We start from the raw sequence: 16,611 nt of genomic DNA, 5'->3' as shown, positions 1-16,611 counted from the left end.
GCAATCAACAGGTGTGATAAAGGCAAGAGAAAACTGTGCTGCTCACACTGAAAGCCTTCTTGGCTACCTGCCATAGACTTCTGATGGGTCCTAATGTGGTGCCTATTTGGAGTGCATGTTTTGCAAATGCAGGGTCCTCTTCACTCTGCCTGCACTAAGTGCAATGTGCACTGACCCTAAACGTACCTCGAGATGATTCTAAAAATATGTCAAAAGAAGTGTTTGGGCATTAAAAAAAGAAAAAAAAGGTTGTATTGATAATAAGCAGATCTGTGTTAGCATAACTTAGTCAGCAAACATGGCTTACATTACAGATTAAAAAGCAAATGATCATAAATCTTTTCAGTTATCTGCTCTCCCGTGATAAATTTAATGTACAATTGTTCTGAAAAGTTTGCTATTGCTGTGAAACCTTCTCAGTAAAGACCTTAAAAAAATAAAAATAAGAAGTATATAGAGGGTCTATACAAGGACGATGTACTCTAGGGTAATATTATGGAAATGGAAGAGGATATAGATGAAGATGAAATGGAGGATACGATACTGCGTGAAGAGTTTGACAGAGCACTGAAAGATCTAAGTCCAAACAAGGCCCTGGGAGTACATAACATTCCATTACTACTGATAGCCTTGGAAGAGCCAACCATTCAAAAACTCTACCATCTGCTGAGCTAGATGTACGAGACAGGCAAAATACCCTCAGACTTCAAGAAGAATATAATAATTCCAATCCCAAAGAAAGCAGGTGTTGACAGATGTGAAAATTACCGAACTATCAGTGTAATAAGCCACAGCTGCAAAATACTAACACGAATTCTTTACAGACGAATGGAAAAACTAGTAGAAGCAGACCTCGGGGAAGATCAGTTGGAACTCATGAGGCAATACTAACCTTACGACTTATCTTAGAAGAAAGATTAAGAAAAGGCAAACCTACGTTTCTAGCATTTGTAGACTTAGAGAAAGCTTTTGACAATGTTGATTGGAATACTCTCTTTCAAATTATGAAGGTGGCAGGGATAAAATACACAGAGCGAAAGGCTATTTACAATTTGTACAAAAACCAGATGGCAGTTATAAGAATCAAGGGGCATGAAAGGGAAGCAGTGGTTGGGAAGGGAGTGAGACAAGGTTGTAGCCTATCCCCGATGTTATTCAATCTGTATATAGAGCAAGCAGTAAAGGAAACAAAAGAAAAATTCGGAGTAGGTATTAAAATTAATGGAGAAGAAATAAAAACTTTGAGGTTCGCCGATGACATTGTAATTCTGTCAGATACAGCAAAGGACTTGGAAGAGCAGTTGAACGGAATGGACAGTGTCTTGAAAGGAGGACACAAGATGAACATCAACAAAAGCAAAACGAGGATAATGGAATGTAGTCAAATTAAATCGGATGATGCTGAGGGAATTAGATTAGGAAATAGACACTTAAAGTAGTAAAGGAGTTTTGCTATTTGGGGAGTAAAATAACTGATGATAGTGGAAGTAGAGAGGATATAAAATGTAGACCGGCAATTGCAAGGAAAGCATTTCTGAAGAAGAGAAATTTGTTAACATCTAATATAGATGTAAGTGCCAGGAAGTCATTTCTGAAAGTATTTGTATGGAGTGTAGCCATGTATGGAAGTGACACATGGACGATAAATAGTTTGGACAAGAAGAAGAAGAATAGAAGCTTTTGAAATGTGGTGCTACAGAAGAATGTTGAAGATTAGATGGGTAGATCACGTAACTAATGAGGAGGTATTGAAGAGAATTGGGGAGAAGAGGAGTTTGTGGCACAACTTGACAAAAAAAAGGGACCAGTTGGTAGCACATGTTCTGAGGCATCAAGGGATCACAAATTTAGCATTGGAGGGCAGCGTGGAGGGTAAAAATCGTAGTGGAAAACAAAGAGATGAATACACTAAGCAGATTCAGAAGGATGTAGGTCGTAGTAAGTACTGGGAGATGAAGAAGCTTGCACAGGATAGAGTAGCATTGAGAGCTGCATCAAACCAGTCTCAGGACTGAAGACCACAACAACAACAACAACAACAACAAGATGGGTGTTCACTTATTTTGACCCTGTTCCAGTGGGGAAAGTCTGCACGAAACTGGATTATGGCACTTGCCATGTTCTCCCCATTAGATGTATCTTTCTGGCATCAAATGAAGAGTCATATAACGAAAAAACATCACAAGAAGTACTTTTGTTTTGAATACCCACATTTTTTTGTCAAAGATGCTGTGCTGAACACACATTTATTTTCCCTAGTCTACACACACTTCACGAATTTAAAAAATTCCACACATATTGCATACATGCATTAAATTAGGCCTTTCTCCATACTTACAAATTAGAAATAAAAAATTGAGATAGATTTCTCAGTCTAGATTACACAAAATTAAAAGTAATTTTTGTATATACCAGCAAAACCTTTTTCAATAAAGCCAAGCAGAGCACAGAACAACTGCAAGGCCAGATACACAAGTTGAATCAAGGCTAAAACAATGCACAGTTCAACTTTAATAATTTTCTAAATAGTAGCATTAGTGGCAGTTAACATAATTTTGTTTGTGAAAAGCTCATGTCAGCAGTGCCTGATGTAATTTATATTTGATTAAATTGTTTTAGGGACCGATGACCTCAGCAGTTTGGTCCCATAGGAACTTACAACAAATTTCCAAAATAAATTGTAAATGGTCTTCATATTGTAACTTATATACCTAAGTTAATAATTAAAGAAGTCATAAGTCATTTCCATCTATCAAGTAAGTGTCCCACACACAATTTCAAGATGTGTATGTAGACTGACAATGATTCACAAACACCGACTATTGTGTATATACCAATAAATAAATTTCTTCTGATTTGAGTTAGGAAGATGGCTACTGGGTCAGTTAAAAGAAACAAAATTTCTTCCGATTTGAGTTAGGAAGATGGCTCCTGGGTCAGTTAAAAGAAACAGAGATTGTAAAGAGTTTCAAAGGATGCAATGCCTGAACTGGAGGTAATGAATACAAATGGATAGTTTTGAGAGATGAAATAAAGAAGGCAGCAAATGATCATGCTAGCAAGAATCAAGGCCCAATAGAAATCGTTGGATAACATAATGGATACTGAATTTAACTGACACAAGGAGAAAATATAAAAATGTAGAAAATGAAATGTGCAGAAAGGAGAATAGAGACATAAAAAAATGAAACTGAAAGAAAGCGCTAATTCACAAAACAGGAATGACTAGAGGAGAAATGTGAAGCTACAGAAGCATGCATAAGGGAAATACAGATGCCACCAGCAGAAACATTAAAGAGACCTTTGGGGAAAAGAGAAGCATTTATATGAACACTGAGAGCTCTCAGCTGCCAACACATTACTAAGTGAAGAAGGAAAGGCTGAAAGGTGGAAGGAATATACAGAAGGACTGTACAAAGGAAATGAACTTTATGACAATATTATGGAAAGGGAAGAGGAAGCAGGTGAAGCTGAGATGGGGGATATGATTCTGTGAGAAGAATTTGACAGAGCACTGAGAAACTTTAGATGAAACAGCTCACCTGCAGGAGACAACATCCCCTCACAGTAATTGAGATTCATGGGAGAGCAAGCAACAACAAAACTATTCCATCTCATTTGCAAATTATATGAGACAGGTAAAATGCTATCAGACTTCAAGAAGAACGTAAAAGCTTTGATTCTAAAGAAAGTAGGTGCTGAATGGTGTAAGTATTATGAAACAATCAGTTCAGCAAGTCATGCTTTCAAAACACTGAGATGAATTATTGACAAAATAATCAAAAGATCAATGGAAACCTATGGGGGCATATGTATGTGTACAGCATTTCTAGGTTTACAGAAACCTTTTGAGAATCCTGGCTCAAATCTAGTCTTCAAAATTTTGAAGGTAGCAGTGATAACATACAAGAAGCAAAATGTTATCTGCAACTTGTGCAAAAACCAGACTGCAATTGTAATAGACAAAGGACATGAAAGAGGTGCAGCAGTTGAGAGAGGAGTGAATACTCAACGTTCTTTGATCTGTATACTGAGCAAGCAACAGAGGACAGTTTGGGGAGTTCCAATAGAAACTTTGAGATCAGAAACATCATAATAGAAAAAGGCTGGAAACATCAATTGAACAGAATGGATTGTTTCTTGGAAAGAAATTATAAGATGAATATAAACAAAAATAAAACAAGGGTAATGGAATGTGGTCAAATTAAATCAGATGATGCTCAGTTAATTAAATTAGGCAATATGCCACTAAAAATAGTAGGTGAGTTTTGCTACTGGAGCAGCACAGTAGCTGACAATGGCTAAAGTAGACTGGATATAAAATGCAACTTTGCAAATACCAAGGAAAGCTTTTCTGCAAATGGCAAATTTGTTAACATTGAATATAAATTTAAGTGTCAGGAAGTTTTTTTCTGAAGGTATCTGTCTGGAATGCTGCCTTGTACAGAAGCGAAAAGTGAACGATAAACAGTTAAGACAAGAAGATAATAGAAGCTTTTGAAACGTAACATTACAGAAGAATGAGGGAGATTATGGGGGTAGAGCGGATAATTAATGAGGAGGTAGCGAATTGGTGAAAAGTAAACTTCTGGTACAATTAGACTAAAAGAAGAGACTTGCTGATACAACATCCTGAAGCATCAAGAAATCATTAATTTGGAAATTGAAGGTGTGTGGAGGCAAAAATTGTAGAGGGAAACCAACAGTTGATTATAGCAAGCAGGTCCATATGATACGTTGCAGTATTTATACAGAAATGAAGAAGTTTACACAGGACCAACTAGTGTGGAAAGCACCATCAAATGAGTCTTCATACTAAAGACCACAATAACAAGCACTGCCTTATGAACATAACACAAACCTCTAGTTTGCACCATAAATATAAGAACAATCAGTGGATGAGAATGTAATAACTGGTTGTCACATATGGCAATTTAATCAGACTTTTACTTGGAACCATGAACGACTGGAGTAGTGCAACAGTTACCATATGATGAAGTAAAGGGCCATAAAAGGAAAATGAAATACGTAAAAAAGGAGGTGGCACATGCATTTCCACTTATGACAAGGACTGCTGTATGTTATCATATTACCAAATCTTGTGAGAATAAAAGAAATGTGTTTTGAGTAAAGGAAGGAAGAACAAATGACAAAGAACACATTCCACTAAGTTAACTTACTTGAAACCTTAATTTTGGGCATAAAGTAGACACTAACCTGGCAGGGTAGCTGCAGTGTTGCACTTGTATTGGGTGGTATGGAGGTGGTGGCTGGTAAACCTGACAGAGTACAGGCTCCAGAGAATAGCCCATTGGGACAGCAGAGTAGCGACACACAGCAGGATCTGAGAGAGCAGCAAATAGGCGTCGAGAAGATGGTGGTGGTGGCCAGTAACCTGAAGGGCTGGCATCATCTCTGCCCCCGTAATGTGGCCTCGCTGTATGAACTTGTTGACTAGACTTCTCTAGCCATTCTTCCAGATAAACACACTGCTTATGGTCATGACGCTTCTTTCGCTTGCCTGCAGAATGTGGCAAAAAATTTCCATTCATTGTCTTCTTGACTGTTTCACTGTGTAACGCATGACTGAAAAAAAGAGGATACACAAAATATTACATTTTCCATTGGATGTTGTTGTTAGATTCAAACAACACCAAGTTAACTGAAAAAAGACCACATGTATTAATTTAGTGTAATGAATGTGTTTATATATTTTGTACGTTCTTCCCCATGGCTTCCAAAGGGAAAAGTTAAATTCTTGGGTAATACTTAGACTTTCATTCCAACATTATTAAAAATTTCTTCCACGTCTTTCAGCAAAAAAGTTGTTTTAGTTTTCTGAGTATTTATTTACTGCTTGACAGTCCTTGCGTATGATTTTAATTTTGTAAGTGAATTCATTTTGATTCTATGGACACTATCTCATATTTTATGTTCTGGTATTTTTACTATGAAAAGGAAAGTTACTACTCAATATAGCGGAAATGCTGAGTTCCAGATAGGCACAACAAAAAGACTGTCACAAATAAGCTTTTGGCCAGCAAGGCCTTCGTCAAAAATAGATGTCCGAGATGTCCGACACACACACACACACACACACACACACGCGCGCACACACGACTGCAGAGATTGAAGTCAGGTGTATGTGTGCTGCGCGCGCATATATATATATATATATATATATATATATATATATATATATATATATATATATATATATATATATATATATTAAAAAAATAGAAAGAAACTTCCACATGGGAAAAATATATTAAAAACAAAGATTCCAAGACTTACCAAGCGGGAAAGTGCCGGTAGACAGGCACCATAAAATAACACACAAACACACACACAAAATTTCAAGCTTTCGCAACCAACGGTTGCTTCTTCAGGAAAGAGGGAAGGAGAGGGAAAGACGAAAGGATGTGGGTTCTAAGGGAGAGGGTAAGGAGTCCTTCCAATCCCGGGAGAGGAAAGACTTACCTTAAGGGGAAAAAAGGACAGGTATACACTCGAGCGCGCACTCACACACATATCCATCCGCACATACACAGACACAAGCAGACATATTTGTACACCAAATTTTGAGAGGCTTGTGTCTGTGTATGTGCGGATGAACATGTGTTTGTGTGCGAGCGTATACCTGCCCCCCCCCCCAGAGGCAAGTTCCCCCGCTCCCGGGACTGGAACGACTCCCCCCCCTCCCCCCCCCCCCCCCATACCCCCGGAAACCATCCTTGTAACCATTGATGCCACTTCCCTATACACAAATATCCCGCACATGCAGGGCCTCGCTGCAATGGAGAACTTCCTTTCACGCCGATCACCTGCCACCCTACCTAAAACTTCTTTCCTCATCACCTTAGCCAGCTTCATCCTGACCCACAACTTCTTCACTTTTGAAGGACAGACATACCAACAATTAAAGGGAACAGCCATGGGTACCAGGATGGCCCCCTCGTATGCCAACCTATTTATGGGTCGCTTAGAGGAAGCCTTCTTGGTTACACAGGCCTACCAACCTAACAACCCAAAGTTTGGTACAGATTTTTGATGACATCTTCATGATCTGGACTCACAGTGAAGAACAACTCCAGAATTTCCTCTCCAACCTCAACTCCTTTGGTTCCATCAGATTCACCTGGTCCTACTCCAAATTCCATGCCACTTTCCTTGATGTTGACCTCCATCTGTCCAATGGCCAGCTTCACACATCCATCCACATAAAACTCACCAACAAGCAACAGTACCTCCATTATGACCGCTGCCACCCATTCCATATCAAACGGTCCCTTCCCTACAGCCTAGACCTTCGTGGCAAACGAATCTGCTCCAGTCCTGAATCCCTGAACCATTACACCAACAACCTGAAAACAGCTTTCGCATCCCGCAACTACCCTCCCGACCTGGTACAGAAGCAAATAACCAGAGCCACTTCCTCATCCCCTGAAATCCAGAACCTCTCACAGAAGAACCCAAAAGTGCCCCACTTGTGACAGGATACTTCCCGTGACTGGATCAGACTCTGAATGTGGCTCTCCAGCAGGGATACGACTTCCTAAAATCCTGCCCCGAAATGAGATCCATCCTTCATGAAATCCTCCCCACTCCACCAAGAGTGTCTTTCTGCCGTCCACCTAACCTTCATGACCTCTTGGTTCATCCCTATGAAATCCCCAAACCACCTTCCCTACCCTCTGGCTCCTACCCTTGTAACCGCCCCCTGTGTAAAACCTGTCCCATGCCCACACCCACCACCACCTACTCCAGTCCTGTAACCCGGAAGGTGTACACGATCAAAGGCAGAGCCACATGTGAAAGCACCCACATGATTTACCAACTGACCTGCCTACACTGTGACGCTTTCTATGTGGGAATGACCAGCAACAAACTGTCCATTCACATGAATGGACACAGGCAGACAGTGTTTGATGGTAATGAGGATCACCCTGTGGCTAAACATGCCTTGGTGCATGGCCAGCACATCTTGGCACAGTGTTACACCGTCCGAGTGATCTGAATACTTCCCACCAACACCAACCTATCCAAACTCCGGAGATGGGAACTTGCCCTTCAATATATCCTCTCTTCTCGTTATCCACCAGGCCTCAATCTCCGATAATTTCAAGTTGGCGCCACTCATACCTCACCTGTCATTCAACATCATCTTTGCCTCTGCACTTCCACCTTGACTGACATCTCTGCCCAAACTCTTTGCCTTTAAATATGTCTGCTTGTGTGTGTGTGTGTGTGTGTGTGTGTGTGTGTGTGTGTGTGTGTGTGTGAGTGCGAGTGTACACCTGTCCTTTTTTTCCCCTAAGGGAAATCTTTCCGCTCCCGGGATTGGAATGACTCCTTACCCTCTCCCTTAAAAGCCACATCCTTTCGTCTTTCCCTCTCCTTCCTGAAGAAGCAACCATCGGTTGCGAAAGCTAGTAATTCTGTGTGTGTGTTCGTGTGTTTTGTTCATTGTGCCTGTCTGCCGGCGCTTTCCCGCTTGGTAAGTCTTGGAATCTTTGTTTTTATATATATATGCGCGCGCGTGTGTGTGTGTGTGTGTGTGTGTGTGTGTGTGTGTGTGTGTGTGTGTGTGTGTGTGTGAGATCCATTTTTGACGAAGGTCTTGCTGCCCGATACTTTATTTGCGATAGTCTTTTTGTTGTGGCCATCTGTGACTCAGCATCTCTGCTATATGGTGAGTAATAACTTTCCTTTTCATTATATTATACGTTAATTCCTGGATTTTCCCACTGTTTGACTTGTTTTGGTATTTTCTGTAGATAATCGTTTTTAATTTACTTTTCTGTATTTTCCATTTTAGGCCCGTCCCTACACATTTAAAGGTGTCTTAAAATCATAAGTACCATAAATTAACAATTCCTAAATTGTAAGCTTTAGGTTGAATACTACAATTATTTTATATTTTCAAACTTTTTGCAGATTAAAACTGCATGCCCGACAGAAGATCAAATCCTGTTCCAAAGAGAATGCACTAATCAACTAAACTATTTTGGCATGACTAATGAGACAGCTTCATTACGGAATACAATGTAAACTGAAATCTGATCTGAAGTTGTAGCTGTATAGCTCAGTTGGTAAGAGTATTGCCAGAGAAAGGTGAGGTTCAGGTTTGATCCTTGATTTTGAAAAAAGGTTAGATTATCAGTAAGTTCTATAGTGGTACACATTACTCTGCAGACTAAGAGATTCAATCTGGATTTTATATTCTGCAGAGTATGCTTTTATGTCTCCTCCTGTGAAGTACAGCCTTCTTCATATTTGAAATACTGATCAGTGATTATGTCTATAACTGGAATGTTATAAATTAGTAGTTTTCAAATCATGTATGCTCAACTCAAATAGGAGAATTTTAGCGAATTTGTTCAGCTCTGCCTCCCCTTATTTTTATCAATAATGGAGCATCACTCCAATCTTTCTTTTACCTATACCATTTTCTTTCAAGTGGGCTTGAATAAATTATACATCTAGAGCTTTGTAATGGCTGTATTTAGATGTTGTTTTTGATGATAGGCATTTGTTGTTATTTTAACAACATACCCTATGTGAAACTCTGTAACAAATTTAGTTACCTATTTTCTTATCTTCACAAGCACTAAATCAGAATAGCTACTCTAGACAGACATCATATAGCCTTCATTATTTACATAAAAATGAGGTTCTTCATAACAGCCCAAATAACAACAGAACTTGTCATATTATTGTTTAATAAAATAACATAATATGGAATAGTGTCAACTATGGCATCTAAAACAGCTCGAATTCTCCATAGGATTGACGTACGCAAAAAGTGACTGGTGATTTATAGGACTTTATGTCACTCTTCACAAAAAAAGAAAAAAGAAAATGTCCAATTCTTTGAAAAATGCTTGTGAGAGAACATTAATCCCCTAATTGGTTTTATAATACATGCCATAATGCCTTGATAATATTCAAGCATGCTTGTTGTGAAGACAAGATATGTTACCCACCCATGTTCGTGAAGTCAGTCTTGTAAAATACCAGCTTTGCCCATGGGAGAGAAGCATCTTTTAAGATATAAGCCCCTATCTACAGGAACAAATGAAACATAACACTTAAAATGATTTCATAGATGTTACCAATGTACTTTCCTTTCGGTGTGATCATAGGAAGCAAAAACTATGATTTCATTACATAAAAAACTATTACAGAACTGCTGCCAAACCTCACAGCTGGAGTAAGACAGTCTGTATTGTACTCTTCTCTCAGTAGTTCTCCATTCCTAAACAAACTGCATTATAGAATAGTGTAAAACAGTATTGTTGGTCTAAACTATGTGTTTCAAGATGAATAGTATCATCTGTGTGTAAAACTAAGATTTTTAAGTGCAGCACATTTCTTTTTTCTATTTGAATGACTGTGAATGATTTATCATGCAACAAAAACATTAAATAAACATTTCTACCCATGAATGTGTTGCACATCTTCTCACTGTCATCACCTTTTGTTTCATCTTTTCCTTTTTCTGTATCTTTATCTCATTTATGACAGATTTTGTTAACTGCCCCTGAGATTCACTGCTGCGTGTTTCAAATTTCGTTTCAAAGAGTTTCTCATAAAAGGCTTATATTCGAAAGTTTGTCTGGCACTTTGGCTGTTGAAAAATTGTAAAAATAAAAACAGTTAGGTCCCAATGCACCACAAGTGCACTTCTGTGCAGAAGAGTTATGTCTGAAAATTTGTGTTACCCAAGTGAAAAAAATGACACTGCATTGAAATACTTTCATGTTTTGTTTTATATTTCAATTAGCAACTTATCTCCCTCACCCCAAGTTGCTTTCCAGTGGTGCCTCTCTCATCACCAGTCCATACTAGCACAAGCAGTTTGAGGCTCAGTATATCATTGAATACCCTGAATGAGATTTTCACTCTGCTGCGGAGTGTGCGCTGATATGAATACCCTGTTTGGCACTTGTAAGGCTGAAAGTTCATCTGCTGTCTCTTCATTAACTGCCTCCTCTTATCACAGATTTTCAGACAGAGAGGAAAGGTATTTGGGAATAGTCTTATCTTTCTAGTGACTTACTTCTGTTGGAAAACATAGAGTTTACACACAACCTTTTTATACAACTGAACTAGCAAAACTACTATAATGCATTTTGAAGAAATGCTTTGACACTTGATGCATAGTTAATAACAAACCAAAATAAATAATTAAAAGATACACAGAGTCAGGTATGCCACAGAAAATTAATAAAACATTAATAAAAGCTGCAAGTAAATCAATAACAAAAATGGAAAAAAATAAAAAAGTATCTCCAAATGTATTATTTACATGAATAAAATTTAAAAATTTCTAGCCAGGCAGACTACTACCAGGCAAGTTCCCATTCCGTCTGCCCAACAATGCCACAAAATGCAACTACAGGGTGTTTGGCAGAATTATATCAGATCTACAGTGCACCTTTCAAATAAATGGCAACAAAGTGCCCAGACAGACTTGGGAGTGTTTAATTTCTACTAAATGTGGTAACGGAATACAGAAATTAGTAACTAATATAACTAACATCAAAAACACACATCAACATAATCTGCTTAAATCACCACACACTGCTATTCACTGCTAGATGGGAAACTGATTCAGTCATCCACTATGGCAAGAAAGGCATTCTTCCAGGGAACAACATTTCCTGCTTCACAACTGCTTCTCATTCTTTCATTTACTGAAAGACTATGCTTTCCTTTCAAAGCTCAATAATCTCATTATCAAATCATGTCTAGAGAAAGATACTGGAAAATCTGCTCCTGATGAGAGCAGATACTTTCAGTCCCTGCTGTGGTCTTTAATGGAAGAGAAGGATGATGCAGCTCTCCAGGTTGTTCAACCCTCTGCAAGCACACTATGTGATCAAAAGTATCCGAACACCTGGCTGGAAATGACTTACAAGTTCATAGTTCCCTCCATCGGTAATGCTGGAATTCAATATGATGTTGGCCCACCCTTAGCCTTGATGACAACTTTCACTCTTGCAGGAAAATGTTCAACTAGGTGCTGGAAGGTACCTTGCAGTATGGCAGTGCATTCTTCACGGAGTGCTGCACTGAGGTGAGGTATCGATGTCGGCCGGTGAGACCCGGCACAAAGTCACAATTCCAAAATGGACTCTGTGCAGGCCAGTCCATTACAGGAATGTTATTGTCGTGTAACCACTCTGCCATAGGTCGCACATTATGAACAGCTCGATCGGCATCCCTGAACTGCTCTTCAACAGTAGGAAGCACAACAGTGCCTAAAACATCAATGTAGGGTTGTGCTGTGATAGTGCCACACAAAACAACAAGAGGTGCAAGCCCCCTTCATGAAAAACACGACCACACCATAACACCACTGTCTCTGAATTTTACTTTTGGCACTACACACTCTGGCAGATGATGTTCACCTGGCATTCGTCATACCCACACCATGCCATGGGATCACCACATTGTGTACTGTGATTCCTCACCCCACACAACATTTTTCCACTATTCAATCGTCCAATGTTAATGCTCCTTACACCAAGAGAGGTGCTGCTTAACATTTACAGATGTAAGTTATGGCTTATGAGCAGCTGCTCAACCATGAAATCCAAGTTTTCTCACCTCCTGCCTAACTGTCATAGTACTTGGATCCTGATGCAGTTTGGAATTCCAGTGTGATGGGCTGGATAGACATCTGCCTATTACATATTACGACCCTCTTCAACTGTCGGTGGTCTCTGTCAGTCAAAAGATGAGGTCGGCCAGTATGCTTTTGTGCTGTACGTGTCCCTTCACATTTCCACTTCACATCGGAAACAATACACCTAGGGATGTTTAGGAATCTGGAAATCTCGCATACAGATGTATGACACAAGTGACACCCAGTCACCTGACCACGTTCAAAGTCTATGAGTTCCGCAGAGTGGCCCATTCTGCTCTCTCACAATGTCTAATGATTACTGAGGTCACTGATATGGAGTACCTGGCAGTAGGTAGCAGCACAATGCACATAATATGAAAAATGTACGTTTTTGGGGGTGTCTGGATACTTTTGATCACATAGTGTATCTTCATCCTTGTGTAACTGCTGCAACCTACATCTGTTTTAACATGCTGACAGTATTCAAGCCAATAACTTCTATTCTCCACATTTCCCTCCATTACCAAATACAATTCTTTGATGTTTCAGTATGCATCCTATCATCTAATCTCTTCTTTTAATCAGGTTGTGCAATAATTCTTTTTCCAATTCAGTTCAGTATCCTCTCATTGTATAATGTACCGGGTGATCAAAAAGTCAGAATAAATTGGAAAAATTAATAAATCATGGAATAATGTTGATAGAGAGGTACAAATTGACACACATGCATGTAATGACGTGGGGTTTTTTTAGAACCAAAAAAATACAAAAGTTCAAAAAGTGTCCAACAGATGGCACTTCATCTGATCAGACTAGCAATAATTAGCATGACAATGTAAGACAAAGCACAGATGATGTTCTTTACAGGAAGTGCTCAATATGTCCACCATAATTCCTCAACAATAGCTTTAGTCGAGGAATAATGCTATGAACAGCACTGTAAAGCATGTACGGAGTCTCTCTAATAAAACCCTATGTCATTCCAAGCATGTGTGTCAATTTTTACCTCTCTATCTACATTATTCTGTGGTTTACTAAGTATTCAAATTTATACTGACTTTTTGATCACCCGGTATATTTATCTATACTTTAGCATTCTTCTATAACACCACATTTCAAAAGCTTCTATTCTCTTTTGTAAAACTGTTTATCAACCAAGTTTCATTTTCGTGCAACACTATGTTCCAAACAAATACCTTCAGAATATACTTGTTAATATTTGAATTCAAAGCAAACAAACTTCTCTTTTAAAGAAGTGATTTTACTGCTATTTCCAGTCTGAATTTATATCCACTCTACTTTGGCCATCATCAGTTATTTTGCTGCCTGAATAGCAAAACCCATCAATAATTTTTAGTCCTTATTTCCTAATCTAATCCCCTCAGCATAACCTGATTTAATTACAGTGTATTTCATTACCCTTACTTTGGATTTGTTGATGTTACGCTTATAATACCCACTACCTATTCACTCAACTGCTCTTCCAACTCCTCTGCCATGTCTGAATGAGTTACAGAAATCACTGTCAAAAGTCAAAGTTACATTTTTATCCCTGAATTTTAATTTTTTTCGAAATTACTACTTATTTTGCTTTACAGAGAGCTTAATCTACAAATGAGCATCATTGGGAATAGACAACCGTCTTTCACTACCTTCTCAGCTACCATTTCCCTTCCACAATGATCAACTACATGGCTATTCAAAAAGAAGGGTCAGATTTCAAACTTTTATTGCTTCCAATCTACAAAAGACAGAAACACAATTGCAATGTTCCTGGAAAGAGAAAAGCTGAAATTATTACACATTCAATGTGACCACCATGTGTTACATGACAAATATCAAAGCGAAAGCTCATTTCCTGCCACACATGAAGCAGCTGGTCTCTCATTGTCGAATTTGCAGCTTCAAAAATGTGATGTTGCAAAATTTCAAGAGCGTTAGGCATGGGGGGGAATAAAATGTGTGATTTAAGTGGATTTCATTACCCTTGTTTTAGATTTGTTGATGTTCATCTTATAATATCCACTACCCATCCACTCAACTGCTCTTCCAAGTCCTCTGCAATCTTTGAGAGAATTACAAAATCATTGGCAAACTTCAAAGTTACTAAATTCTTATCCCTGAACTTTAATTTACTTTCCAAATTACTCCTTATTTTGCTTTATTGTGCTTAATCTATAACTGAGTAACAACACAGAGAAAAGTCACAAGGTGTGAGGTCTGGGATGTTGGATTGGAAGAGGAGGAACAGAAGATGATTTTCTTTGCCGGTGGCCTCCCAGATCTCCAGACCTCATCTTGTGACTTATATGTGGGGTTACGTAAATGTCTGCATTTTTATCACCCTACGCCTGGCACTCTTGAAAGTCTGCAACATCATGTTGTTGAAGCTGTGAATTCAATAACTAGAGAACAGCTGCTCCGTGTATGGCAGGAAATAAGCCACCATTTTGAATTTTGTCGTGTCATACATGGTGCTAACACTGAACTCATAAAAATTTGAATTTCTCTTTCCAGGAACGTTAGAACTGTGTTTCTATCTTTTGTAGTTTGGAAACAATAAAAGTTTGAAATCTGTTCCTTCTTTTTGAATAGGCCTGTATTATAACTACAGTTTGATTTTGTTCCCTGTAGTTTATCATTGCTACCTTCAGATTTTCAAAGAGGCAGTTGGTTGGTTTAAAACAAGGGGGAAAGGGACCAAACTGCTAGGTCATCAGTCTCTTGTTCTGAATAAAACAATGCCACAAGGGTAGGAATAAAACAAGTGAGACTGACAACACAATATGGAGGGAAAGGAACAACCACAAGAACAACAGAAGGACAACAAACACTTAAATGGACAAAAGGGGAGAAGAAAACCACAGAAACGCAAGAAACAGGTAGAAGAGATTAAAATGACAAAACAGATTACCATACTGGCTGACCTTGAGAATAAAAAGGAGAAGCCAGCCACCTGGAACACATTAAAACCTCCACCCTAAAATCACTAAGGTGGAGGACACAGAGGGACAAAGGACATGTGCTAAGATTTAGATCAAATTATAAAACCCACCCACATGAATAAAATGTAAAACTAAATCAGCAAATGAGGCATTGTCAGATAAAATTAGTGCGGTAACCAAAGATTTTGTCGCAGGGCAGTCAAAGTGGGACAGTGCATCAGAATATGGGCCACTGTCAACCGGGCGCCGCATTGACATTGAGGCGGGTCTTCACGGCGCAGGAGGTAGCTGTGGGTTGCCCAAGCGCGGCCAATGCGGAGCTGGCAGAGAACCACAGAGTCCCTGCAAGAGGCCCTCATGGAGGACTGCTGCTAGACCATTAATGGCCACCAAAAAAAAAAAAAAAAAATAGATATACACTCAATACATAGCCCTGTGGGATCCCATTCTCCTGGATGTGTGTGTGGGGGGGGGGGGGGGGGGCGCGAAATATGGGAGGCACCAACTTGGACACGGAAAGCACGAAGTGACAGGAAATTCTGGATAAAAATCAGGAGCGAGCGTTGTCATTTCTGAATAAGGGAAATCTTTTGCAATTCTAGCACTAACTTTACTGTCACTACTATTATTTTCAAACTGTAGTTAATACATATGAACAAATGACAATATATAGCGCCCACACACACACACACACAGTCTCTGGCTGGTGAGGTCAGACTGCAAGTAACTGTGCATGACTGGAGAAGCAATCTGGGTGGGGGGGGATAGGGAAGAGGCTGGGGCTGGGAGGGGGAGGGATAGCAAGGTAGGGGTGAGGGGTGATAAAGTGCTGCTTGTGGGAGCATACAGAGGTGGAGAGAGGGTAGGGCAGCTAGATACAGTCAGGAGGTTGGACAGATGGCAGGATGGGGTGGGGACAGGAGGGGGTGGGGGCTGAGGGAGGGGGGTAAGGGAGGAGAGTGGGAAAGGAAAGAAGGAAAAAGAATGTGGGTGCGTTGGTGGAATAGAGGGCTGTGTAGTGCTGGAACG

The 16,611-nt window shown here is 39.4% G+C and overlaps 1 protein-coding gene across 2 annotated transcripts in view; it reads right to left on the bottom strand.

The window, feature by feature from the left end:
• LOC126348037 (uncharacterized) overlaps positions 1 to 16,611 on the bottom strand; it is a 226,569-nt gene that overhangs the window by 195,898 nt on the left and 14,060 nt on the right. For both annotated transcript variants that reach the window (XM_050002322.1, XM_050002321.1), the window contains exon 2: positions 5,218 to 5,586. In XM_050002322.1, coding sequence (XP_049858279.1) covers positions 5,218 to 5,552 — 335 coding nt within the window. In that variant the 5' untranslated portion in view covers positions 5,553 to 5,586. The remainder of the gene's footprint in view (positions 1 to 5,217; positions 5,587 to 16,611) is intronic.

This window comes from Schistocerca gregaria, chromosome 1, assembly GCF_023897955.1.
Source record: "Schistocerca gregaria isolate iqSchGreg1 chromosome 1, iqSchGreg1.2, whole genome shotgun sequence".
NCBI classification, from domain to species: Eukaryota; Metazoa; Arthropoda; class Insecta; order Orthoptera; family Acrididae; genus Schistocerca; species Schistocerca gregaria.
Note: the sequence above shows the minus strand (reverse complement) of the source record. Positions and strands in the feature narration are given on the sequence as shown.